General features: G+C 42.7%; 1 protein-coding gene across 1 annotated transcript in view; it reads left to right on the top strand.

Moving 5' to 3' along the window:
- The window catches only part of SLC18A2 (solute carrier family 18 member A2), a 36,340-nt gene that overhangs the window by 5,490 nt on the left and 5,617 nt on the right, over positions 1-25,233 (top strand). Inside the window, exons 4-15 of the mRNA XM_029080444.1 lie at positions 7,150-7,208; positions 7,481-7,564; positions 7,954-8,046; positions 9,844-9,933; positions 10,049-10,092; positions 10,169-10,229; positions 12,176-12,271; positions 20,767-20,845; positions 21,107-21,158; positions 21,729-21,792; positions 23,930-24,049; positions 24,188-24,321. Coding sequence (XP_028936277.1) covers positions 7,150-7,208; positions 7,481-7,564; positions 7,954-8,046; positions 9,844-9,933; positions 10,049-10,092; positions 10,169-10,229; positions 12,176-12,271; positions 20,767-20,845; positions 21,107-21,158; positions 21,729-21,792; positions 23,930-24,049; positions 24,188-24,321 — 976 coding nt within the window. The remainder of the gene's footprint in view (positions 1-7,149; positions 7,209-7,480; positions 7,565-7,953; positions 8,047-9,843; positions 9,934-10,048; positions 10,093-10,168; positions 10,230-12,175; positions 12,272-20,766; positions 20,846-21,106; positions 21,159-21,728; positions 21,793-23,929; positions 24,050-24,187; positions 24,322-25,233) is intronic.

The raw sequence follows: 25,233 nt of genomic DNA, 5'->3' as shown, positions 1-25,233 counted from the left end.
AGCTTGTATGCTTTCCTCTCCATTTTATTCGCTTGACTAGCTCTTCCCTACATCAACTGTTTAACTAGAAGAACTGTTTTATGTCTAGTCCTTAAGGTTCTCTACAGTAATCCTTTACTTTATAAAGTTTTTAAGCACTAGCCATTTATTTTTTCCCGTAAACCTATGGTTTTACATAATTGTGTTCTTTGGTTTTGTACTTACTACTACTTACTACTACTACTAAGTGGCTTAACTGCTCATGCATTGAGAAGTATTGTAGCCTAGTGAAAAGAGCATGGCTCTGGTAGTCAGGGGATCTGGATTCCAATCCTGGCTCTTCCACTTGTCGGCTGAGTGACTTTGGGTCAGACATTTAACTTCTCCGTGCCTCAGTTACCACTTCTGTAAAATGGGGATTAAATCCTCCACCCTTTCACTTAGACTTTGGGACAGGGAACGGGTCCATCCCAGTGCTTAGCACATAGTAAATGCTTAAAAAGTACCATAACAAGTATCCGGCACTAAGCACTGGGGTAGATATAAGATATTCAGATCAGATACAGTCTCTGTCTTACATGAGGCTCTTGGAAGCTTTCTGTAGTGAGAAGGGAGGTTGGGCTCTTTAAGTGCTATTCTATAGAGAGCGGATGAATTTGCCCCGGGAGAAATAATGATGAGAAATAATATCCAATGGATCAAGGATCTCTGAAGGTCTCTTAGAGCTGTAATTTTAGAAAACAGTGTTGGAGTTGTAGGGAGTGATGCCAATTCCTTCTCTTGAGCTAACCTCACTGAGGTGTAGACTACTTTTTGCTTTAAAGGACAATGGACAGCGCAACTTCTCTTGTGGTTTCCTAAACCCATTTGATGAACCTCTCATGCGTTGAGAAGCAGCATGGCTTAGTAGAAAGCAAAGGGACCTGGGAGTCAAAGGACCTGGGATCTAATCCCAGCTCTGCCATTTGCCTGCTGTGTGACCTAGGGCAAGACACTTAACTTCCATGTGGCTCAGTTTCCTCTTCTGTAAAATGGGGATTCAATGCCTGTTCTCCTTTTTACTTGGACTATGAGCCCCATAATATTAATATTTGTGATATTTAAGTGCTTACTTTGTGACAAGCACTGTACTAAGCGCTGGGGTAGATATGAAATAATCAGGAACTAGTTGGAGCTCACAGTCTAAGTAGGAGGGAGAACAGGTACTGAATTCCCATTCTACAGATGAGGGAACGGAGGAACAGAGAAGTTAAATGACTTGCCCAAAGTCACACAGCAGGCCCATACTCTTTCCACAAGGCCCCATTTAGGACAGAGACTGTGCCCCACCTGAATATCTTGTATCTACCCTGGGGTTTAGTACAGGGCTTGGTTCATAGTAAGCACTTAACAAATACCATTATTATTATCATTATCTTGTCATACCAAGGCAGAGGCACATTCAGAGCTGCCGCTTTGTGAAACCTACAGAGAGAATCTACTAAGACACACAGCAACAAAATCAAATCATAGGTAGTTTCCAATGTAATCCCACAGATAAGCTTCAGCAAGAAGGTAGCATTCAATATCTCTCTTGTTCAGAAAAAGAAAACAAACACACCAGCTAAAAAGCATACTTAAAAATACATCTGCTATAATTACAGAAAACTACCCAGGGTTTTGTGTTCTGAGAAGGTAAATAGCTCAACTGTTCTATATCAAAATGGAAGAAATTTCCATAATAATGCCCTTGTGAAACACCTGGGTGTGAGTGGCAGGAGTCGAGCAGAACAATACTTGGAAACCTGCCTCAAATGGTTTGAGCATTTCAGATTTCCAAAGCAAATTGTAAATGCTGGCTTTTAAAAATCCCATTCTCTTTTAATGGTTTACTTATGCTACCTAGAAGCAACCCGTTTTTACCCAGTGGCCATCTAGAAACTACAGTCACACAAACTGTGCAAAAGATAGATTCTCTCCCAAAGACACTCAACGCCCAGGGCTACAGTGCCCCTGTTGCCAACAACATCTGCAAAACGAAGGCCAACTTTAGGTAGCACAGTGTTTCAGTTTCTGTCGCACCCAAGGCCAACTGTCTTTGGTATCGTTTACGGAATAGAGCCAAACTTGCTTGCCTTCTTTATTTGATTTGTCTTCAATCCAGTCCTCACTTTGGTTGAAGCATAAACAGATCATTATCTCAATTATGCAAGAAACAGAAATGCAGAGACCACAATTTATGAAATATTTCCTGTCCTGAACATCCACATGAACAGGCATGAAAAACAATCCTTTTCTTGATATTAGATTACACAGTTCTTTCAAAGGTCTCAAACCCTTCATCTGTTACCACTTCTCACTACGGGTAGATCTTTATAGTTGTCACTCCAATTTGCTGTGTGGTCTCAGGAAAGTTACCTCACCTGTCTGTTCCTTAGGGACCTTCTAGGACAATAAGAATGCTTTTTGAACTTCTTCTAGGTCCCTAAACGAAAGCAAAATAAAAGCTTTCCAGCTGGAAGTGGGTAACGGTTCAAGTCATATTGCATTGGCTTCCCTGATAACCTTAAGGTAGTGTGCCGAGAAATAGTAAATCTCCAAATTTGAGGTGAAGGTGCCACTGTATTCCTTTGACATCCAGACCTGGGGATACTTCCGAAAGGAAGCTGTTTCTTAGGGTACTTCATATAGATTGCTACATGTAAATTTTGAGGAGACACCTGCTTTCAAATAGATGCCCCCTAAGCAAGAATCAAGATTAGTGCATTAGTGATGGTGGCGATTCTGTCTTTCGTCAATGGGCAGCCTAGATGATCACATGATGATCGCATCTGTCTTTCAGGCTGAAATAATACAGAGCATCATGATCTTGCACAAACCGTAGGAAACATAAAATTACCTGGGTGGCCTGAAAAAAAAAAATTGGCAACTTTCCAAAGGGTGATTATGTCACTATGGTTATACAATTCAAGTAGCTTCTGTACAATGCCACTTTTTGGAAGTGTTTAGAGAAGGCTAATGGTGGTTTTTATGAATAATGCAGGTGGTGGGTTTCCCGAACAAGGGATGGAAAGGCTAGATTTGGAAAAGTTGGCTTCCTGTTTGGCATACGCAATGATTTGGGTGCAAACACAGTTACTGAACTTGCTGAGGACTGATAGTGCATTTGGTCACTTGGCCCATATTTTGAGGGCCACGTGGCCTGTTTGGTAGTACCAGGGTTGCCACTGGATAGAATTGCGGCTATTTAAGATGGTGGAAGAAAGAAGGGAGGCTCATAGGGGCGCCTGTCTACAGCTGCCATGATAAATTGGTTGACTTTGGAAACAAAAAAGGATATCTGGGTTGGCACAGTGAAAACATGAAAACTTTTCTTTTGTCAATCAATCACTCAACCAAGAGTACTTTTGAGTACTTACTGCATATAGAGCACTGTACTAAGTGCTTGAGAGAGTACAACTCGGCAGAGTTGGCAGACACATTCCCTGCCCACAATGAGCTTACAGTCTAGACAAATCAGGACAATGGGAAATAGGATGCATCCCTGCTTTACACCAGCTCAGTGAAGGAGCAGCAGTTGATTAGTATTTCTTGGTTTGCGCTAATTACTGAGTATTTCCATACTTCTTCTTCAGCTTGTCATTTAGATTTTTAATCAAACTAATAGCAATAAGTCATGTATATCTATTTCCTTGGGCACTCTGTGCGTTTGAAAATGAAGTTTTAACCAATATCTGAGTTACAAGAAAAAAGCCTGCAGCCTCCCTATCTTAGTATAAAGTATAGTGAATCCCTGCCAGTTAGCGTGTAGTAATTAGCAGTGACCTTTTCATTTTTTCAGGATGTAGGGAAAGCACCTATTTGGGGAATGAATTGGCAGAAACCAGATAATTCACCCACCGGAAGTTGGGAGAAAGTATCCGGCAGTTTGGGAATTTCATTATCCTCAGTGGTATTTACTGAGCGCTTTCTGTGTGCCGAATACTGAACAAAGCAGTTGGGAGAGTACAACCCATCAGAGTTGGAAGAAATGTTACCTTCCCACAACGAGCTTACAGTCTAGATTTCTCATTGCATGGGGATTATAAACTGCTGCATGATGAGGCCCATGAAGGTCATCCTCAGTAAAAGCAATTTAAGATTTCCAAGGAGGAAATGATTTGGCAAGAGGAATCTGGGCAACAGTGCTTGACCTGAAATATATTTGAGTTCACAGTTTAGTGTTTTGCAGTCTATTGAGTTTTCAGTGTATTCATTTAATCATTCATTCAATCGTATTTATTGAGCGCTTACTGTGTGAGCTCATTGTGGGCAGGACTGTGTCTGTTGTTATATTGTACCCTCCCAAGCACTTAGTACAGTGTTTTGCACACAGTAAGCACTCAATAAATTCAATTGAATGAATGAATGAATGCAGAGCACTGTACTAACTGTTGTACTAAGTACGATACAGTTGGTAAACATGATCTCTGCCCTCAAGGAATTTACAATCTTGTGGGGGAGGCAGATATTAAAATAAAGTTCAGATAGGAGAAACATATATGTATTAAAATGTTGTGGGGCTGGGGGTGGGGCGAGTGACCAAGAGCTTAAGGGTTACAGCCCAAGTACATAGACAGCGAAATGAGGGTTAAGAGGGGTAGGAAATGAGAGGTTAGTCAAGGGAAGGCTTCTTGGAGATATAATTGTAGTAGGGCTTTGAAGGTGGGGAGAGTGAGGTCTGTTGGATATGTAGATGACTGGAGTTCCAGGCAAGAGAGAGGTCAGGAGTTCCAAAACCTTTGCAAAATATGAAGGGAGGCAATTTTTTTCAGTATGTCTACAAACATTCTAAGCCTTAATTCTATTGCTTGAGTCTTTCAACCTTTGTAACCATTGACTGTGGCACAGAATACTCAGTTCTTACCTCTGAACTATTCGGCAGTCTTTGACGTTGAATCTGTCTGATGAGTAGAACAACAGGAACTTAAGTGTTTTCACAGTATCTTATGGGTAAAGTGCCGACCACTGGTTCCCTGTCCACTGAGAAATAAAGAAGAAATGGCATGAAATGAAAGCAGGAGAGATTTGATTTCCCCTAGGGAAGAGCCCCTTGAACATCAGCGTGATAAAATATCGGGATAAACTACGTGGAGACCTTTAGAAAAGAGTGGATATTCAAGTGTCTTGAAAGTTTTAATAATTCTCCTACGCGGCGGCAGGGGACATAATAATCATAAAATTAACAATAACAGCACTTGTTAAGCACTTCCTATGCACCAAGTACTTTTCTAAGCACTGGGATAGATACAAGTTTATCTAGTTGGAAACAATACCTGTCCTAAGATAGGACTCACAGTCTAAGTAGGAGGGAATGGACTTGAACCCCCATTTTCCAGATAAGGTAACTGAGGCATAGAGAGGTTAAGTGACTTGCCTAAGGTCACACAGCAGATACATTGCAGAACTGGGATTAGAACCCAGGTCCTTTGACTCCCAGGCCCGTGTTCTTCCCAGTAGGCCACAGTGCTTCTCTAAATGACTAGTTTTTGAGGCCCTTTCTGCCCTATTTTTCTATGGTCATACATCTTCCACATGGAAAATGTTTCCGGGTTTTGATGATGGTCAGAACTCAAAAATATGATTTACCAGGTTGCCATAGTACGTAATAATAATATTAATAATAACAATCGTGGCATTTGTTAAGCTCTTACTATGTGCTGACCACCATCCTAAGCACCGGGGTTGGTACAAGATCATCAAGTGGTACGCAATCCCTGTCTCAAATGAGAACAGATATGACTCCCCATTTTACAGAGGAGGAGACTGAGACACCGAAAAGTTCAGTGACCTGTCCAAAGCCATATAACGAGATTTGTTCTTTCTCTAAATCTTTTCAAGCAAAAAACTTTTCCTCAGTCTTAAATTAGTTCTTTAACATCCTCGTTCATCCCAAAAGCTTGTGTCTTTGACTCTCTGAACCATCTCAGTATCATCTCCTCCATGTGAATGGAGGGGATTTCAATCCTAATGAAGCAGAGAAAAGATGCCTGAGAGGAAGGGGAGGCGGGGAGAATGTGTAAAAAACAAAAATGAAACTAGGGAAAAGACCTATGGGATAAGAGGAGGGAAGAAGCATGGTCTAGTGGAAAGAGCACAGGCCTAAGCATCAGAGGACCTGGGTTCTAATCCCTGCTCTGCCACTTGTCTGCTGTGTGACCTTGAGCAAGTTGTTTCATTTCTCTGTGCCTCAGTTGCCCCAGCTGTAAAATAGAGATTAAGACTGGGAGCCCCCCAGTGCTACATGGACTGTGTCCAATATGATTTACTTGTTTCCACCCTAGAGCTTATTACAGTATCTGGCACATAGTAAGCGCTTAATCAAATACCATAAAAAACCCCAGGTATTGAATCCCCATTTTACATATGAGGAAACTGAGACACAGAGAAGTTAGGTGACTTGTCCAAAGTCACACAGAGGGCAAGTTGTGAATCCAGCATTGCCACCCAGGTTTTCTGATCCTCAGATGTGCTCTTTCCATGAGGTCATTCTTCCTCCCCAGTTTTCAAGTTTCAGCATGCCTGTTCTAAGATGGACTTTCAAAATGAAAGGCAAAGATGGCTATTTTTCATCTTCATGGTATTCTACTAAGCTTTAATATAAATTTTAATCATCCTGTACCTGGTTGAATTTTTAAAGACACTTCGGAGCCAGCCAGTATTTGACTTGTACTTCCATCCAAAGGTCAATCTCACGAAGGGCATAATTATAAAAATCTAAAAACAGAATATAAAGAAAATGAGAGGAATGATATACATCATGAACACCTTCTGGGTCATTAAGCCAATATTGTATTAACATTTATGCCAAAGAGAATGTTATGGAAAGAGAGTAGACATAAATGTATTTCTTCTTAAAGAAAATGAAACAGAAAAAGGTCATATTGTCAAAGAGATGAGTCTTGAGGCACGCACAGCCATCCTACATTCTCCAATCGAAGGAAATCATCAGAGACTGTGAGCCCGTTGTTGGGTAGGGATTGTCTCTATGTGTTGCCAAACTGTACTTTCCAAGCGCTTAGTACAGCGCTCTGCACACACTAAGCGTTCAATAAATACGATCGAATGAATGAATGAAATGGAATAAATACAATGCTCAGAAAAACTAGAGTGCAACCATTAAATCTTTTCTTGTTTTGTTCTGTTTTGCAGAATTGGTTATCAGATTCCAATGTTTGCAGGATTCTGTATCATGTTTGTCTCAACAATTAGTGAGTAACTGCTTTTTATATTTTCCATCCTGATGCCAGCACTGTCTTTGTTAAAAACCTCAGTTTGAGGGAGATTTCACTTCTCTTCCTTCCTTTCTCTTGACTGCCTTTGCAAAAAAGAATCAATAATGACAAATCTAAATATAATAAAAGCGCAATTTGGCCCTCAGTTTCACAGATAATAAATACCTCAAGAAATGATCCTGGTTAAAATGTCTTTAATTTCCCCTTGAATTGGATTTAGCCTAACTTTTTTGGACCTCTTTTTGCAGTGTTTGCTTTTTCTGGAAGCTATACTCTACTCTTCATAGCAAGGTCCCTTCAAGGAATTGGCTCTTCTTGTTCTTCGGTGGCTGGTAGGTAGTAAAGTACCTCAGTGGACTCTGTCTGCAGTATCACTGAACAACTGTGCTTTCCCTCAGGGCCTGCCTGGTCATTTTTATAATGCCCGTGAAATAACTTGGTGAATCATTTCTACATTCGAAGAATCCTGGGGCATCTGCACGGGTCATGCCGTAGTTTGTTTTTGGCCTTAGGTTATTCTACCAGTAGGAAGAGGAGGTCCAAAGCACCACCTGGTTCACATGTTTTTAATTGGTTACTCTTTCTACATTCCTGAGAAGGGTTTGAGAAGGGTAAAATGATTACTTTGTTTTTTATGGTATCTGTTAAGCCCTTCCTATGTGCCAGGCACTGTACTAAATGCTGTATTCCTTTGATGGATTTGTCTTAATCTCTTATTTAGGAATGGGGATGCTGGCAAGCATTTACACGGATGACGAAGAACGAGGCAATGCGATGGGGATCGCCCTGGGGGGCCTTGCCCTGGGCGTTTTAGGTCAGTAAGATTATGTGGGGTCGGGATGTGGCATATGAGTTGGGATTCCACACACCTGTGGAATTCTGTGCAATCCATTTGGTCTGTCTTTTTCCAACTGGTGTCTGTTGGAACGTTGCAGAACTGAATGATCAACTTGCAGAGGCAAAGCCTCTGTGGGGCCAGTCGGCTAATGCTTTCCCAAGGGTCATCTCCATCCCCAGCTCGTTTTCCCCAACAGGAGTTGTAGGGTTACTGATTTTGATCTCCTTTGAATACATCTGGGAGGGTACAATAGACTGTAAATTTCTTATGGGCAGGGAATGTGTCCACTATGTTGTATTGTACTCTGCCGAGCACTTGTTCTGCACATAGTAAACGCTCAGTAAATACCATTGATTGCTTGATTACAACAGGTTTGGTAGACACGTTCCCTGCTCACAGCGAGCTCATGTCAAATTAATCCTGGACAATGTGGATCACCGTGTTGCCAGGACAACTTAAGCCTTGCTGATAAATGGAATACTTTAGTTACTTATGTTGCTGATAAGTGATTACTCTGTGTCTCGCTCTTGACTAGGTTCTGTTGTAAATGCAAGATAATCAGTTCCGAATTTTTAAAGAGCCTTGAGCCCTTTTTTAAAAGTGGTATTTGTTAAGTGAGCCAGGCACTGTACTAAGCACTGGGGTAGAGACAGGTTAATCAGGTTGGACACAGTCATTCATTCAATAGTATTTATTGAGCGCTTACTATGTGCAGAGCACTGTACTAAGCGCTTGGAATGAACAAGTCGGCAACAGATAGAGACAGTCCCTGCCGTTTGACCGACACAGTCCATGTCCCTCATGGCACTCACAGAATTTTATACATTTTACAGATGAGGTAACTGAAGCACAGGGATGTTAACTGACTTGCTCAAGCTCACACAGCAGGCATCTGTCAGAGCCAGGATTAGAACCCAGGTCCATATGACTCCCAGACCCATAGTCTATCCACTAGACCACACAGCTTCTCATGTCTTTATCATTTATGTCTCACTTATGTCTGTATCAATCAGTGGTATTTATTGAGTGCTTACTGTGAGCACTTGTACTAAGCACTTGGGAGATGTTCCCTGCCCACAATGAGCTTACAGTCTATATCACTTGCTCACATTATTTGTTATTTTCCCACTCATCTAGTCATCTACTGTATCTTGCTGCTACCAGTTGTACTCACTTTCCTAGGCTCTCATCATCATAATAATAATGTTGGTATTTGTTAAGCGCTTACTATGTGCCGAGCACTGTTCTAAGCACTGGGGTAGACATAGGGGAATCAGGTTGTCCCACGTGGGGCTCACAGTCTTAGTCCCCATTTTACAGATGAGGGAACTGAGGCACAGAGAAGTTAAGTGACTTGCCCACAGTCACACAGCCGACAAGTGGCAGAGCTGGGATTCGAACTCATGAGCCCTGACTCCAAAGCCCGTGCTCTTTCCACTGAGCCACGCTGCTGCTTCTCTCATGGAGGTGGTGACATGACAAATCCTTGTAAATCTAAAGATCCCCAATATTCCAAACCAATCATTGAACCTTAAGCATTCCACATCCCATTAATCACTGGAGACACCTCACCATGCCTTAAAGGGAAAGGGAAGGACTGATTTGTCTGCAGTTTGGGAGCCAATCTGAAGTTCCGCTTTTGACAGTGAATGTAGATTTCTCTGGGCTCGGCAAGATTTGGTCATTAGGCATGAAATGGACAGTGATATGCCTGCAGGCACCCCGGTTGCTACAATAACCTTGTTACCTCTCCCTCTCTGGGTTCTCTTGTAGTGGGGCCACCATTTGGGAGTGTGATGTATGAATTTGTGGGGAAGACTGCCCCGTTTCTGGTGTTGGCTGCTCTCGCTCTGTTGGATGGAGGTCAGTGAATAGCAAAAGAGAACTTCATTTGTTCGTTACCCTGGAAAGTCTTTTTAAAAATCACATTCTTATCCCAGCCCATTTGCCTAAAAGGCCATTTTCCTTTCTTTTGTAGCTGTCCAACTGTTTATTCTCCAGCCATCCAGAGTACAGCCAGAGGTAAGCAGCTCTGTAAAACCTGAGATTCATCAGCTGGTAGTGCGTTCTCTTTAACGCTGCTTTTTCTGTTTGGCAGAGTCAAAAAGGAACCTCATTAGTCACCCTGTTAAAGGACCCTTACATCCTGATTGCTGCAGGTACAGTTTAATCATCCCTCTTCTCAATAATCAGAATGCATTTTGAGGCGGTTGGCAGATTAAACATGATGGGGGTGAAGAATTGGTTGGGAATTAGCTTTAGGAATACTGGGCAGGCCAAAAAAAAATCCCAAAAGGCACAGATCATAATAATAATAATAATGATGACATTTGCTAAGAATTTACTATATGTCAGGCATTGTACTAAGCGCTGGGCTGGATACAAGCAATTTGGAATGGAAAGGGTCCTTGTTCCACAGGGGGCTCCCCGTCTTGATTCCCATTTTTCAGATGAGGTAACTGAGGCACAGAGAAGTGAAGTGACCTGTCCCAGGCCACACAGCAGACAAGTGGCGGAGCCAGGATTAGAATCCATGACCTTCTAACTCCCAGGCCGGTCCTCTATCCACTAAGCCATATACATTGAAAATCACAGGAAATAGTCTCCTCCCAGGGACATTCTTGGAAACTTTGCTAACTTTAGAGGGTCCGACTCTCCTGGAGGGGTGAGGGAGGTTCTGCTCAAAGATACTGGAAGGCTTCGGAACACACCCAAGTTTAGTTGTTCTAAGCGGGACGGATTTCACCTTTGCATTAAAGGCTGTTGCCGTTGACCCCGAGACATCGCAGGTAAGGAGCCTGCAGCGTCACGGCAGACATCTCAGCTATCTATCCTAATTCCTCATGGCATTTGCGAACTGAGAATGGCAGAGGTGCCCAGCTGTGCTGAACTGTGCGACGAGAAGAGCTCTCCTCTGGGAAAAAATATAGTCGCTCTGAGACATCAGAAAGATTTAGCCCAGTCATTTTTAAAGGCAATTAGGGGTTCCACACTGTGGAAGCAGCCCGGCCTAGTGGAGAGAGCACAAGCTTAGGAATCAGGAGGACCTGAGTTCTGATTCTGGCTCCGCCAGTTTGCTGTATGACCTTGGGCAAGTTACTTCACTTCTCTGTGCCTCAGTTCTTTCATCTGTAAAACGGGGATTAGGACTGAGCCTCATGTGGGATGTGGACAAGGTCCTACCTGATTAGGTTCTCTCTTAGTACTTAGTGCTTAGTACAGTGCCTGGCACACAGTAAGTGCTTAGCAAATGCCACAATTATTATTATTAAGCATTATTCTGTTCCCAAACGCAAGCAGAATCACTACCCTGGATGGGGATCTCCTTGTTCTCCCTCCTCCGGTGCTCTCTCTCCTTCCTTACAAAGTCAGGCTGTCTGCTTCGAGACTCTGCCGTGCCTGCCATTACCGTAGTCACGACTTCGCTTAGCCCATGCGATGCTCGTCATAACCTTCCCCTGCGCTTTGATTTGCCCGTCTGTAAAGTGGGGTTCCTGCGTATTTCTGGGGAGCAGCAAGAGTCAAACCCCTAAATTCCCGGTGGATGAAGTAGGAAGTAGAATTTGTTAGTCGGAACAGCAGGGAAATCAAATAAGACTGAATTTAGAGCCAGACCCTCACTGCCTCTAGGTTCCGGGCACGCTACTGGCTAGAGCACAGAGCATTTTGAACTGTTACTGCCTGAGCTGTTCAGGCAACGCACGAGTCCGACGGGACTAAATGTCAAAATATTGACAATTCCAGGGCCCGTGGCTATTCAAGTTGGAAGGAAAAAATTGCAATTCTAATCTTTTGAACATTATTTTTAGTGAATCCAGTCTTTCAATGTCACCAAGGATGGCAGAATCACCCCTTCTTCATTATGTAAATAGCCACCTTGATTGTGTGAGTTCTTGGAGCACTGGCTTCCAGAAAATTAGAGGCTTCAATGGTTTATTCAATCCCAAGTGGTTCAGCAACAATCAATAGTTTTTGTCTATCAAATTGGGCTTAAAAAGACCCAATCTGGAATGGCTTCATTTTCCTATTTGGGGCAAGATAGCAGTACTCTGGATTGACACAAAAGAAAAAAAAGAAACAAAACACCCTCTTTTCTCCATTATAGGCTCAATCTGCTTTTCGAACATGGCTATCGCGATCCTGGAACCTGCACTGCCGATCTGGATGATGGAGACTATGTGTCCCAGAAAGTGGCAACTAGGTAAAGTATGGACTATTGTTTCTCAAGGGCTCGGCAGGTACCTGGCGCTTGGGCGAGAGAAGTGATTGGGTTGATTCCACAGAGGGACCTTTCATCGGATGTGTGGCTGTATTTGAACATAAGTGAATCGGGAAGGAGCTAATAATGGTGGGAACAAAAGAATCTCTCAATTGCCCAAGCCAGAGGCTGATAGGCATGGTCTGTCCTTTTGTCTGGTCAGAGAAGGCCCAGGGAGGCCCAGGCGCTAATTCCAGGAGGCTGAAGCGTCCTGTCACTGTGGCTTTTTGGTTCCTTCAGTACTGCCTGCGGGGGGACACTGAAGACGTCTGAGGCAGGGGTGTTAGTACCCTGATCTCTGACTCTTGGTGACTCCATTTCAACCCTGATCTAGGTCTGGGCCCTCCATCCCCTTCAGATCTGCCCGATTCCATCCCTCCCCCATTTCAAAATGGCCAGAAAGATCCACGTCTTAGCGGGTCTCCCTGACAAATTTTCCCCACTCTGGTCACGTCCTTCTGACAGCGACCCTGAGCACGTGGGTGCGCTGAGGTACAGTGCTCTGCACACAGTAAACGCTCAATAAATACAATTGAATGAATACTGATGTACAAGCTCTCTTCCTGGGTTCTTGCCATTACCAGTTATAACTCCATTTTTTTCTTTCATTCTTTCTGCGCGTTTTCAGTCCACGCCTGCCTGACTCTTCCATTAGATTTTAAGATCCTCTAAGGATAGGGACTTTTACTTTCTACTATGTGGTCTCACGTGCCCGGAACAGTAATCTGCACACAGCGAGTGCCTGAAATAGCACCCTGCACATAGTAAATGCCCAGTATAGTGCTCTGCACACAGCAGTCATGTGATTAACACTATTGAATGAATAAATGATGAATTTGTTATGGTATTAAGTGTTTACTTTGGGCCAGGTACCGTGACAAAGCATTAGGATGAATAGAAGATAAACAGTTCAGACCCAGTTACTGTCTCACATGGGTCTCACAATCTAGATAGGGAAAGAGAGACACATACAGCATGGCTGAGTGGATAGAAAATGGGCCCAGGAGTCAGAAGGTCCTGGGTTTTAATTCTGGATCCATCACATGTCTGCTGTGTAACCCTTGGCAAGCCACTTCACTTCTCTGACTCAGTTACCTCATCTGTAAAATAAGGATAAGAGGGTGAGCCCCATGTGGGACAGGGACTGTGTACCTCTTACTCGAACTACCCCAGCGCTGAGAACAGTGCTTGGCACATAGTAAGCACTTAACAAATAACTATTATTATTATTAAAAAAGACAAATTCCAGAACATGGGAGCATTTACAAATGCAAAAAAGCCGAGAAAGAGGGTACAATGAGTAGATGAACAATGCTTCAGGGAAACTGCACAATGATGTTGCTCAGATTTTACTCTCAAACTGCCCCAGATTCCATCGGACTAAGACCAGCTGTTGCTGGCCTCCAAGCCCACAGTGACACAGAGGCCCGAGGGTTTCGGTCCTGGCCATTTCTGGTTCCTGGTTGATGATGGGGGTCTTGATTTCTCCAGGGTGGAGAGGGGAGAGTGAGAGAGGAAATTGGTGGGGGCTGTATTTCCCTGGCACTGCACTGTTGATCTCATAAATACTGAACTGTCCTGGGATTTACCTCAGATTGGCGATCCACAGGAACTCAGAGAAGATTGATTGTTTTTAGGCTGTCATAAAACCAAAGGCCTGGAATAGATGGCAGCTGAGTAGATCGTGTAAATTTCATCAGAAGTGTGATCATGGCAGAGGACTTAGGCACTGATCTGGTTGTTAGATGAACCTGGGTGGTTTTTGCATGTTTTTTTAATGTCTTAGGTTTACTTCACATCACTGGTCAATTTTATTTTACATGAATACTTCATTTAACAATAGTAATGTTTTGGAAGAGTGCCTTGATTGAATGTCTTTTTTTCAAAAAAGACCAATGTACTATGGAATATTTAATAGGGTTTTCATGACTAAATCCAGCCTTGAAGCTAGTGTACTATTCATTCTTTTATCAATCAATTAATCAGTGGTATTTATTGAGCACTTACTATACTGTACTAAGTGTTTGGGAGAGTATAATACAAAAGATAGGTTCCCTGCCCATAACGAGCTTATAACCTAGGAGGGCTATTTTCCATATTTATTGGACGTCAACTATGTGCAGAGCCCACACTCAGTGCAGAACTTCATGCAGGTTCCCTGCTGGGTGCTGAATGCTGTGCTGGACACTTGGGACATACAATAAATGAAACATATTTTAACCAATCAATGGTATTTATTGAGTACTTACTATGAGCACAGCACTGTACTAAGTACTTGGGAAAGTACAATATGATACAGTAGATGTGATCCCTGCCCACAAAGAGCTTATAATCCAACAATTTTAATGGTGGTCTATGTGAAGTGCTTACTATTTTCTAACCATGGGACTAAACACTGAAGTAGATACAAGATAAGAAGACCAGACACAGTCTCTGCCCCCTTAGACCTCAGAGTCTAAAGGGGAGGGAGAAAAGATATTGAATCTCCATTTTACAGAAGGAAGGTCAATGACTCGCTCAAGGTCACAAAGCAGTCAGTGGCACTGCTGGGATTAGAACTCAGGTCCCCTGATTCCTAAACCCATTCTCTCTGCTCTGGACCGCACTGCTTCTCTATGGGGTATCTTGGAGTCCTGCAGAATTCCTCTGCTCAAGGTGGGCTGTGACTTGGAAAGCAGCGGTTGTGGGTGGAAGATCTAGGTTGCCTTAGCATTCTGTCGTGTTGGCTTCCACTTATCTTTTCTATTGGAACTTGTTCCTCTGATTCAAATCTCTGGATTCCTCTTGGCCTCCACCATATCTCAAACTGACTCACAAATCATATCGACATTTGCTTCCCCTTTCATTTCAGAACGACCTAAGAAGCAGACTTGCCCGTTAATTTCTTAACTGTAATCAACAACAATCTATGGGGCTCTTACTGTATGTAATGATAATACTTTTCAGTTGACTCTGGGGGCTGGGGAAAGAGGGAAGATACAGAACACTTCACTGAGTGCTTGAGACAGTTCAATATAACAATAGACAGACCCATTCCCTGACCACAATGAGCTTGCAGTCTAGAGGGGGAGACAGACATTAATATAAATAGACCAGCCTCTCTATTCAACTCACTCGCTTCCCTATCCCTTCGTCGATCTTGTACCTCTAACCCACAGCCCTGGATCACCTGCACAGCCTGCCTCCTTAGCTCTTGCGCTTGAGCCACTGAGCACTGCTGGCGGGAATTTAAAGATCAGGCTGACTTTTTCCATTTTAAGTTTATCCTTATGTGCTTTAACTCTGTCCTCGTCTCTGCCCAGCAAAACTACCCATATTGACACCCATGCCATTGCCCTTGCCAGTTGTTCCAGACAGTGAACTCCCTCTTCATGGCTCCTGTCCCCCATCACCCCCCTCCTCCCCCGGCCATCCCCCATCCCTTTGCCCCCAGTGGCCTTTCCGCCTACTTTATTAAGAAAATTGACACCATCAGGTGTGAGCTCCCTAAAATCTCCCCTGCCCCTCCTCTGTCCCTCCCTTCTCCATCTCCCTCTTCAACTCTCCCATCCTTCCCAGCAGTTTCTCTAGAGATCTCCTGTCTCCTCTCAAAAGCCACCCCTCCACCTGCGCATCGGACCCCATTCCTTCACACCTTGTCCAAACTCTCGCCCCCTTCCTTCTTCCCTCCCTAACAGTCATCTTCAACCGTTCTCTCGCCAGGGGCCACTGCTTTCTAACATGTCCATGTCTCCCCATCCTCCAAAAACCCTCCCTTGACCCTACGGCTCCCTCCAGTTAGAGCCCCATCTCCCTCCTACCATTCTTCTCCAAAATCCTTGAGTGAGTTGTCTACACCCACTGTCTCAAATTCCTCTCCTCCAATTCTCTTTGACCCCCCTCCAATCAGGCTTCCGTCCCCTTCATTCAACAGAAACCACCCTCTCAAAGGTCACCAGTGATCTCCTTTTTGCCAAATTCAACGTCCTCTTCTCCATCCTAATCCTCTTCGACCTCTCAGTTGCCTTCGACACTGTGGACCACTCGCTTCTCCTAGAAACATTTTCCAACCTTGGCTTCACTGACTCTGTCCTTTCTTGTTCTCCTCTTATCTCTCTGGCCATTCATTCTTAGTCTCCTTTGCAGGCTCCTCCATTGCCCCCCATATCCCCAAACTGTGGGGGGTCCCTCAAGGTATAGATCTGGGTCCCCTTCTATTCTCCATCTACACCACTCCCTTCGAGGCTCATTCACTCCCATGGCTTCAACTACCATTTCTCTGCAGATGACACCCAAATCTACATCTCCGGCCCTGATCTCTCTCCCTCTCCCCAGTCTCACATCTCCTTCTGCCTTCAAGACATCTCTACTCGGATGTCATCCCGTCACCTCAAACTTAACATGTCCAAAACAGAACTCCTTATCTTCCCACCCAAACCCTGTCCTCCCACTGACTTTCCCATCACTGTAGAATGTACCACCATCTTTCCTGTCTCATAAGCCCATAACCTCGGTTTTATGCTTGACTCCTCTCTCTCATTCAACCAACATATTCAATCCGTCACCAAATCCTGTCGGTGCCACCTCTACAACATCACTAAAATCCTCTCTTTTCTCTCCATCCATATTGCTACCACTTTAATACACTCATCCTATCCCGCCTGGATTATTGCATCAGTCTGCTTGCTGACCTCCCAGCCTCCTGTCTTTCCCCACTCCAGTTCATCACTCTGCTGACCAGTGCCATTGTTCTTGTCTGCCTGTCTCCCCCGATTAGACCCTAAGCCCGTCAAAGGGCGGGGACTGTCTCTATCTGTTGCCGATTTGTGCATTCCAAGCGCTTAGTACAGTGCTCTGCACATAGTAAGCGCTCAATAAATACTATTAGAATGAATGAATACAAAAACGTTCTGGACACGTCACCCCACTCCTCAAAAAACTCCAATGGTTTCATCCACCTCCATATCAAAGAAAAACTCCTTTCCATTAGCTTTAAAGCACTCTATCACCCTGTCCCCTCCTACCTCACCTTGCTTCTCTCCTACAACCCAGGCCACACACTTTACTCTTTTAGTACTAACCTTCTAGTGTCCCTCGATTTCGCCTTTCTCACTGCCGACCCCTAGCTCACGTCCTGCCTCTGGCCTGGAACGCCCTCCCTCCTTTAATCCTACAGACTCTCCCCTGCTTCAAAGCCTTATTGAAGGCACATTTCCTCCGAGAGGCCTCCCAGACTAAGCCTCACTTTTCATCTCCCACTCCCTTCTGCATTGGCCTGACTTGCTCCCTTTGCTCTAGCCCCCCCAAGCTCCAAAGCACTTATGTACATATCTGTCATTTCATTTATCCCACTGCTCTTCCCCCATCCCAGCCTCAAAGCACTTATATAAGCAGCGTGGCTCAGTGGAAAGAGCACGGGCCCTGGAATCAGGACTCATGAGTTCGAATCCCAGCTCTGCCACTTGTCGGCTGTGTGACTGTGGGCAAGTCACTTAACTTCTCTGTGCCTCAGTTCCCTCATCTGTAAAATGGGGATTAAGACTGTGAGCCCCACATGGGACAACCTGCTTCCCTTATGTCTACCCCAGCGCTTAGAACAGTGCTCGGCACATAGAAAGCGCTTAACAAATACCAACATTATTATAACTCTAATTTTCCCCTACTCTAAACAGTGAGCTCATTGTGGGCAGGCAATGTCATTGTTTATTGTAGTATAATACTTTCCCAAGTGCTTGTACAGTACTCTGTACACGGTAAGCACTCAATAAATACAATTGAATGAATGAATAAATATAAATACATGAATTATAGATATGTACATAAGTGCTGTAGGGCTGGGAGGGGGATGAATAAAGGGAGCGAGTCAGGGCGACACAGAAGGGAGCCGAGGAAAGGAGGGCATAGTCAGGGAAGGCCTCTTGGTGATGATGTGCCTTCAGTAAGGCTTTGAAACAGGGAGAGTAATGGTCTATAAGATATGAAGACAGAGGGTGTTCCAGGAAAGAGGTAGGATGTGGGTGGGAGGTCACAGTCTGGAAGGGAAAGCTAAGGAACACCTGGACCCACATCAGTGCCGTCGAACCATTCCCTCTGGAAGTATCTGGGGGTGCAGGGGCTGGAGCAGATAGTGTAGCCCTGCTTATTGGTCCCCCGTGAGATTAACACCCAAACAGGGTAGTCCCTGGTCCTGAAAAAGGACCGGAATCTTTGGGGCGTTTAGGCCTGAATGTGCCAAAATGGATGGCGGTGTTGCCTTGTTAATAACTCACGGCCACTACAAAGCAAGCTACTTCTCTCTCTTTCCTCGGAGGCAGAAGAAGTAGCTTGCCTGAGTGGAAACAACATGAGCCTGGGAGTCAGAAAGAACGGCCATTTATCTACTCCGTGATGTTGGGCAACTAACTTCTCTCTGCCTGTTACCTCAACTGAAAAATGGGGATTAAAACTGCGAGCTCTATGTGGGATAGGGACAGCGTCCAACCTGAGTAATTTGAATCTACCCCAGTGCCTGGCACATAGCAAGTGTTTGAACCCACACCTTGAACCCACACCCCCAACCAAAAAAAAACCCAACAAAAAAACCCCCAAAACACTCAGCAGTTTACATGCTACCCCGGTAGGTTATTTAGAAGGCATGAGAAACTGAATTTACAAATGTCCAAGCCTTTGACCCCAAGTTATGGTCCTGGAGTCAGACTTGCAAAGACCACAGGTCTGGTAGCCAGGAGATTTGAGTACTAATCTGTACTCTGTTACTGGTCTGCTATATGACTTTAGGCAAGTTACCTAACCTCTCTGAGCCTCAAATTTCCCCAATTACAAAATGGGGATAAGAATAACTGCCTCTCCCTCTTATTATGAGAAGAAAATGGGATCATTTATATGCAAGTGATGTGAAAAAAATTTTAAAGCAAAATCAAGGCATTATTCTTTATTAATTTTAATGTGTATTAATTTTAATATTTATTTTATTATATTCATATATAAATATATTCAGTATATTTATTATTTAAAGTGGAATTAGTTTACTGGGTTGCACACAATCTTTTTAATCTGCTCCTAGGACAAAAGATCGGATAATCCTCATCATCATCATATCGTAATCAGTATTTATTTCTATTAAGTGTTTATTGGGTGCAAATACTGTACTAGGAGCTTGAGGGGCACTCAAGGAATGTCCTCTCCTCAAGGAATTTACAATCTAATGTGGAAGACCAGCAGACATGAGTGGGTTAACACGCAATTTGACTTTTCATTCCAGTATTACATGATCAGGCCATTTGAAACCACTACCCTCTTAAAGTAGATGTCTTGGGATGCATTAAAAGGAGGTGTAAAATCCCAGAAACAATATAGGACATTCCTGAAGGATCAGATTAAATCGTTCCTGATCTCAACAACTACTTACTACCCAAACCGTGTATGCCCTTAGTTCTAAACTTGCCTTCTCACCCATTGTTTTCCCCCAGAAATCAAAAGGGGCTGAATGCTTTCTTCACTTTTCAAATGCTAATGTGGGTATCCTGAAAACCTCAGGTTAGGATTTTAAAAGAAAATATTGCGAAGGATGAAATGACTCGATATTGACATTTTTACAGTGTCTATTCCCAAGATTTCATCCTCTTGGGAAGTGCTGTGGAAATAAAGCTTGCAGGGATTACACAAAGGGGCTCTTCACCAGTCAGTCATTAAAAACATTACCAGGAAGCAAGGGACTATGACTGCTACAGTTGTCGAATGATGGATGTTCTTTTTCCTGGGACAATTTTGGGCTGGTGTTTTTAAAATGACTCTCAGTAATATCTGAACGGGTATCACTATCAACTCAGATACTATACAGAGAGGTTTCAGAACTTGGAACAATCCACAGTTCGTTTGGTTCTGCTTGTCAAATGTATCCGCCTAAGTATTGGACCGGGGCGTGGGGAGAGAGATGCAGAAAGATAAGAGACGGAGAGTTGGACAAAGAAACAGAGAGACAGATAGAGATGTACAAAGAGATGGTAGATGGAAAAAGGGACAGATAATTATATAGGGAGACAGAGAGAAAGACAGGAGACACAGGGAGAAATGGAGAAAAAGCCAGAAAGGAAGAGACAGATGGAAGAAGACAGGGCTAGGCAAAGAGTTAGAAAGGTGGGAGAGAGGGAGAAAGAGACAGGTTGAGATGGAGAAAGGGACAAGGAGAGACAGAGAGATGGCAAAAGAGAGGAAGATTAAACAGTTGATTAAAAGAAAAAAATAATTCTCTATTTTTATATAACACATTTTTTTATTTGATGGATAAACTATGTGGAGTCCAGGCTAGATGTGTAGCAAACCGGATATTAGCTGCTCAGGTCTAGGCTTTGGGGAGCCTTTGATGAGCTCTAATCAAAATTGTTGTGTCTACAGTTATTGGTTTTTCTAACACTTGAGTGAAGTCAGTACTGATAAGATATCCCTTTCATAATTTCCAGGCGTTGCTTTCCTACCAGCTAGTATCTCTTATCTTATCGGAACCAATACTTTTGGGGTACTGGCACACAAAATGGGAAGGTAAGATTCATTTCAAAATGCAAACCCATTGTACGTGTAAAGGAGTTTCTAATTAATTTTTGCAGAATTTCTAGTTGGTCTAAAAATAAGGAATGAATATAATAAATATTAAGGACAGAATATAATAAATATTTGATAGTTTCAAGACTGGCCAAGTCTTTCTGGAAATTCATTATCCTTTATGATTTGTTTTAAAATTCTTTGTTTAAATAATGCTATTGTTCATTCATTGGTGGTGGTGGTTGTTTTTTCCTTTGGTAGGTGGCTCTGTGCTCTTATAGGGATGATGGTTGTTGGAATCAGCATCTTATGTGTGAGTAAAAGATGACATTTTATAATTGAAATTTCAGTTCTATGAGTACAACACAAAATGTTCAAGTTTGGATCAATATTACCCAAACATACCATGTTTACTTTTTATTTATTGGAATAATGCTTTGAAGACAGTTTTCAAAAACATCATTTTGTTGAACATTTTATGTCTTTTGCTTACTATCATTCTTTCAATATCTCAAAAATTACATTCATTTATGAAACCAATGGATGATAGGCTACTATAACTAAGCAAAGTATGGAATTACCCCAGGATAAATGAGATGCCATTGTTAACCAATACCATGATTTCACTGGGCTAGAAACCAGAATTTAATATACTCTTTCTAGCCAATTAGTACTTTCATCCCTATTCAGGGGCTAATCAATTGTGACAGCCATTTCTTTGTTTCTCAGAAGCTCTTTGGGTTAAATTAACTGGGAAATGGACATTTAGGATCTACAAGAGATTTTTGAGGGGTCAGAGAAAACTGAGGATGAGAATATGAGCTAATAAACTAATGAGATATTAGAATGAAACCTTGATTTTTTTCTATATTTTTTTCTATAGGTACCATTTGCCAAAAACATCTATGGATTGATTGCCCCAAACTTTGGAGTTGGTTTTGCAATTGGTAAAACATCTTTATTTTGTACTTAAATATTTTGTTGGCTACATGTGTAGGAAATTTTGGCTCTGATTCCTTTGAGCCTAAAGGCTGATACGAGGCTGAGAGGAGGTGGCCATCGGCTTAAAAAGATCAAATATCTGGCTCATACGAAAGGACCTGCTTTTAGATTTTCGCCATTGACTCCCCAGAAACCGATTTTTGCAAGAGTTTGATATTTATGGAAAGCAAACTGAACTCTATTGTTGACCTTTGATAAAATAAACTTTAAAGCAGGCGTGTCAAACTTGCAGCCCACAAAGCCTAGCTTTTGGGTAGGGACGGCAGTAATAGAAGCAGCAAGTCAAGTCAATCATATTTTTTGATTTCTTATTGTGTGCCGAACACTGTACTAAGCGCTTGGGAGAGTACGATATAACAATAGACACATTCCCTGCCCACCACGAGTTTACAGTTTAGAGCGGGAGGCAGATATGAATATAAATAAAGGAAGAGCTGCAGCTGAGGATGTCTCTAGCAATAGTTACTGGTTGGCTCATTTTTAGCTCCTGCCTCCTTCCTCAGCATCTTCCCACCTCCGCAGCAGCAGCTGCTGCACTAAGCAAATCCTTCTGTCCAGAGCGCGATCTGGGAAGCCTCAGCTACGTCCTTCTCACTCTCCCCTCCTGCTTTCAGTCAGTTTTCCCGGGGGGGAGTATCATTTAGGTGACCGTGTGTGTTAACAGTTCTTTGAGCAGGCGTACATGTACACTCAAAGGACACTAGCTATTAAAGAGTCCTAGTTGTTATCACATACATGGCTTGTAAGTGGGCTCTACGCATACTTCATCGTGTGGATGATTTTTATGTAAATAAGCCAACGTGGCTTTGTGGATAGAGCACAGCCCTGGGAGGCAGAAGGACCTGGGTTCTAATCCTGGCTCTGCCACTTGTCTGCTGTGTGACCTTGGGGAAGTCACTTAACTTCCCTGTGTCTCAGTTACCGCAACTGCAAAATGGGAATTAAGAGTGTGAGCCCCATCTCAGGCAAGGACTGTGTCCAACCTGATTAACATATTTATTCCAGTGCTGAGAACATAATTCTCAGCATTCCAGTGCTGAGAATAATAATAATTATTATTAAATGGGTGTCACGTACAGTATTAGCTTATTTATCTTAAGACGTATGTGGTAAATTCATTCCTATAGATAGGCCACTTAATATGAAGGTGGGCTGTATTGAAAAAAGAAGAAAAAAACCCTTTTTCCTGTTTTATGCTACCCCCCTAAATTTGAGCCATTTTTCTTTAACCCAAAGAAACCTTGTTTAGTAGCACTCTCCACATTAATAGAGCCAGCACTACTGAATCATCAAGTATTAATGAGTGTGGAAGAAACCTGGCCTTTGCTTTTGATGATTCTGCTATTAGGCAACTAATTATTTTAAAGGGATGTGTTAATAGTACAGCTTAAGTGCCCCCTGCATACAAATGTACATCTGCATAAGAGGCTTGTCCACAGGAATGAGTCTGATACAGCTGCTTGATGTAAAAACTGAATATTATACATAGTGCACAATAAATCTATAAACTAGTTTGTTTCTGTAAAATAAGAGAGCAGTATGGTGGGTTGTTGTTGTTTTTTTGCCAAGGCGGTGCAGAAAATATTGACTAATGACTTAATAATTTATGTATCAGAAAATATTCTGAGGTACTTTTTAAGCAAAAAGGTATTGGTAACAGGAAAAGTTTCAGTAATTAAATTTTGGGGGAACCCAAACAAGATTTCTGAAGTAATCCATCCCATATCTTCTGCTTCTTATTTAAAATAAAACAGCAACCACTCTGGTAAAATATACTTCCACTGACTTTATCACATGATTTTGGCTTCAATGGAAGAGGCGCTAGAGAGATTTAATATCTGAAGCACATATGCAAAAATGCAGTAAAGCCAATGGAATACCAGAAGCCTGTTTTTATATTATTTTGAATTCATGTTCCCTCTCTATACTGTAAGCTCGTCGTGGGCAGAGAACGTGTCTACCAATTCTATTACAGTGTACTCTCCCAAGCAATTAGTTCAGTGCTTTGCACAGGAAGCACTCAATAGATACGATCGATTGATTGTTATGCCCTGGGTTTTCCCCCTCATTTACTCCCAACAGGAATGGTGGATTCTTCAATGATGCCTATCATGGGCTACCTCGTAGATCTCCGTCATGTTTCAGTTTATGGGAGTGTATATGCAATTGCAGATGTTGCCTTCTGCATGGGATTTGCTATAGGTAAGGATCATTTCTCCCCATCATTTCAAATGCAATTATCGTACATTCTTGTCTATTTTTTTCCCTCTTAATTGTATTTGGGATGTGGCAGTTTACTACCTAAATGGTATTTAGAGACATCTTTCTGTTTCCCAAAAGGTCCTTCTGCAGGAGGAGCTATTGCAAAGGCAATTGGATTTTCTTGGCTGATGACCATTATAGGGGTAATTGACATTCTCTTTGCCCCGCTGTGCTTTTTCCTACGGAGCCCACCTGCCAAGGAAGAAAAAATGGTAAGGGGAAAACTATTTTTGAATGTCGATGAATGGTGAATGTGGGGTTTATTATTTTTTTAAAGGTACTTGTTAAGTGCTTACTATGTGCCAGGCACTGGGATAGATACAAAATGATCAGGTAGGACACAGTCCCTGTTCCACATGGGGCTCACAATCTTAATCCTCATTTCGCAGATGAGGTAACTGAGGCATAGAGAAGTGAAGTGACCTGCCCAAGGTTGCACAAAGGGTACAAGTGGCAGAGCCGGGATTAGAACAGCATGGCTTAGTGGAAAGAGCACGGGCTTGGGAGTCAGAGGTCATGGGTCCTAATCCCGGCTCCATCACTTGTCAGCTGCGTGACTTTGGGCATGTCACTTAACCTCTCGGTGCCTCAGTTACCTCATCTGTAAAATGGGGACGAAGACTGTGAGCCCCACATGGGACAATCTGTTAACGTATCTACCGCAGCGCTTAGAACAGTGCTTGGCACCTAGTGCTTAACAAATACCATTATTATTATTATTATTGTTATTAAAACCCAGGTCCTTCTGAATTCTAGTTCTGTGCTCTACCCATTAGGACATGTTGCTTCTCATTTCTGATAACTCTTAGTATTGGTGGTTCAATAGCTCCCAAGAAATTTCCAGCTGATCTTCCTGGTTGAAATTCAACATATGGGTCAAGGTTTTTGGGAATAGGAGCCACACAGACATAAATTGCCATGATTTATGGCCTTATACTGAATTTCAGTTCAAAACTACGGAGGGAATATTCTCACTTCAAAACATTGAAAATTAGAGATATGTTAGTTCAAGGGTGGGGGCGGGGTGATTGGTAAACACTGATATTCTGAAAGATAAATTTTACTACCAGAATTTAAATAGCAGACTTTTTGATTATTTATCATGATGGAGAAATCCAGATGGA

The sequence above is a fragment of the Ornithorhynchus anatinus genome, chromosome 16 (genome assembly GCF_004115215.2).
Source record: "Ornithorhynchus anatinus isolate Pmale09 chromosome 16, mOrnAna1.pri.v4, whole genome shotgun sequence".
NCBI lineage: Eukaryota > Metazoa > Chordata > Mammalia > Monotremata > Ornithorhynchidae > Ornithorhynchus > Ornithorhynchus anatinus.
This window is presented reverse-complemented; position numbering and strand designations above follow the sequence as displayed.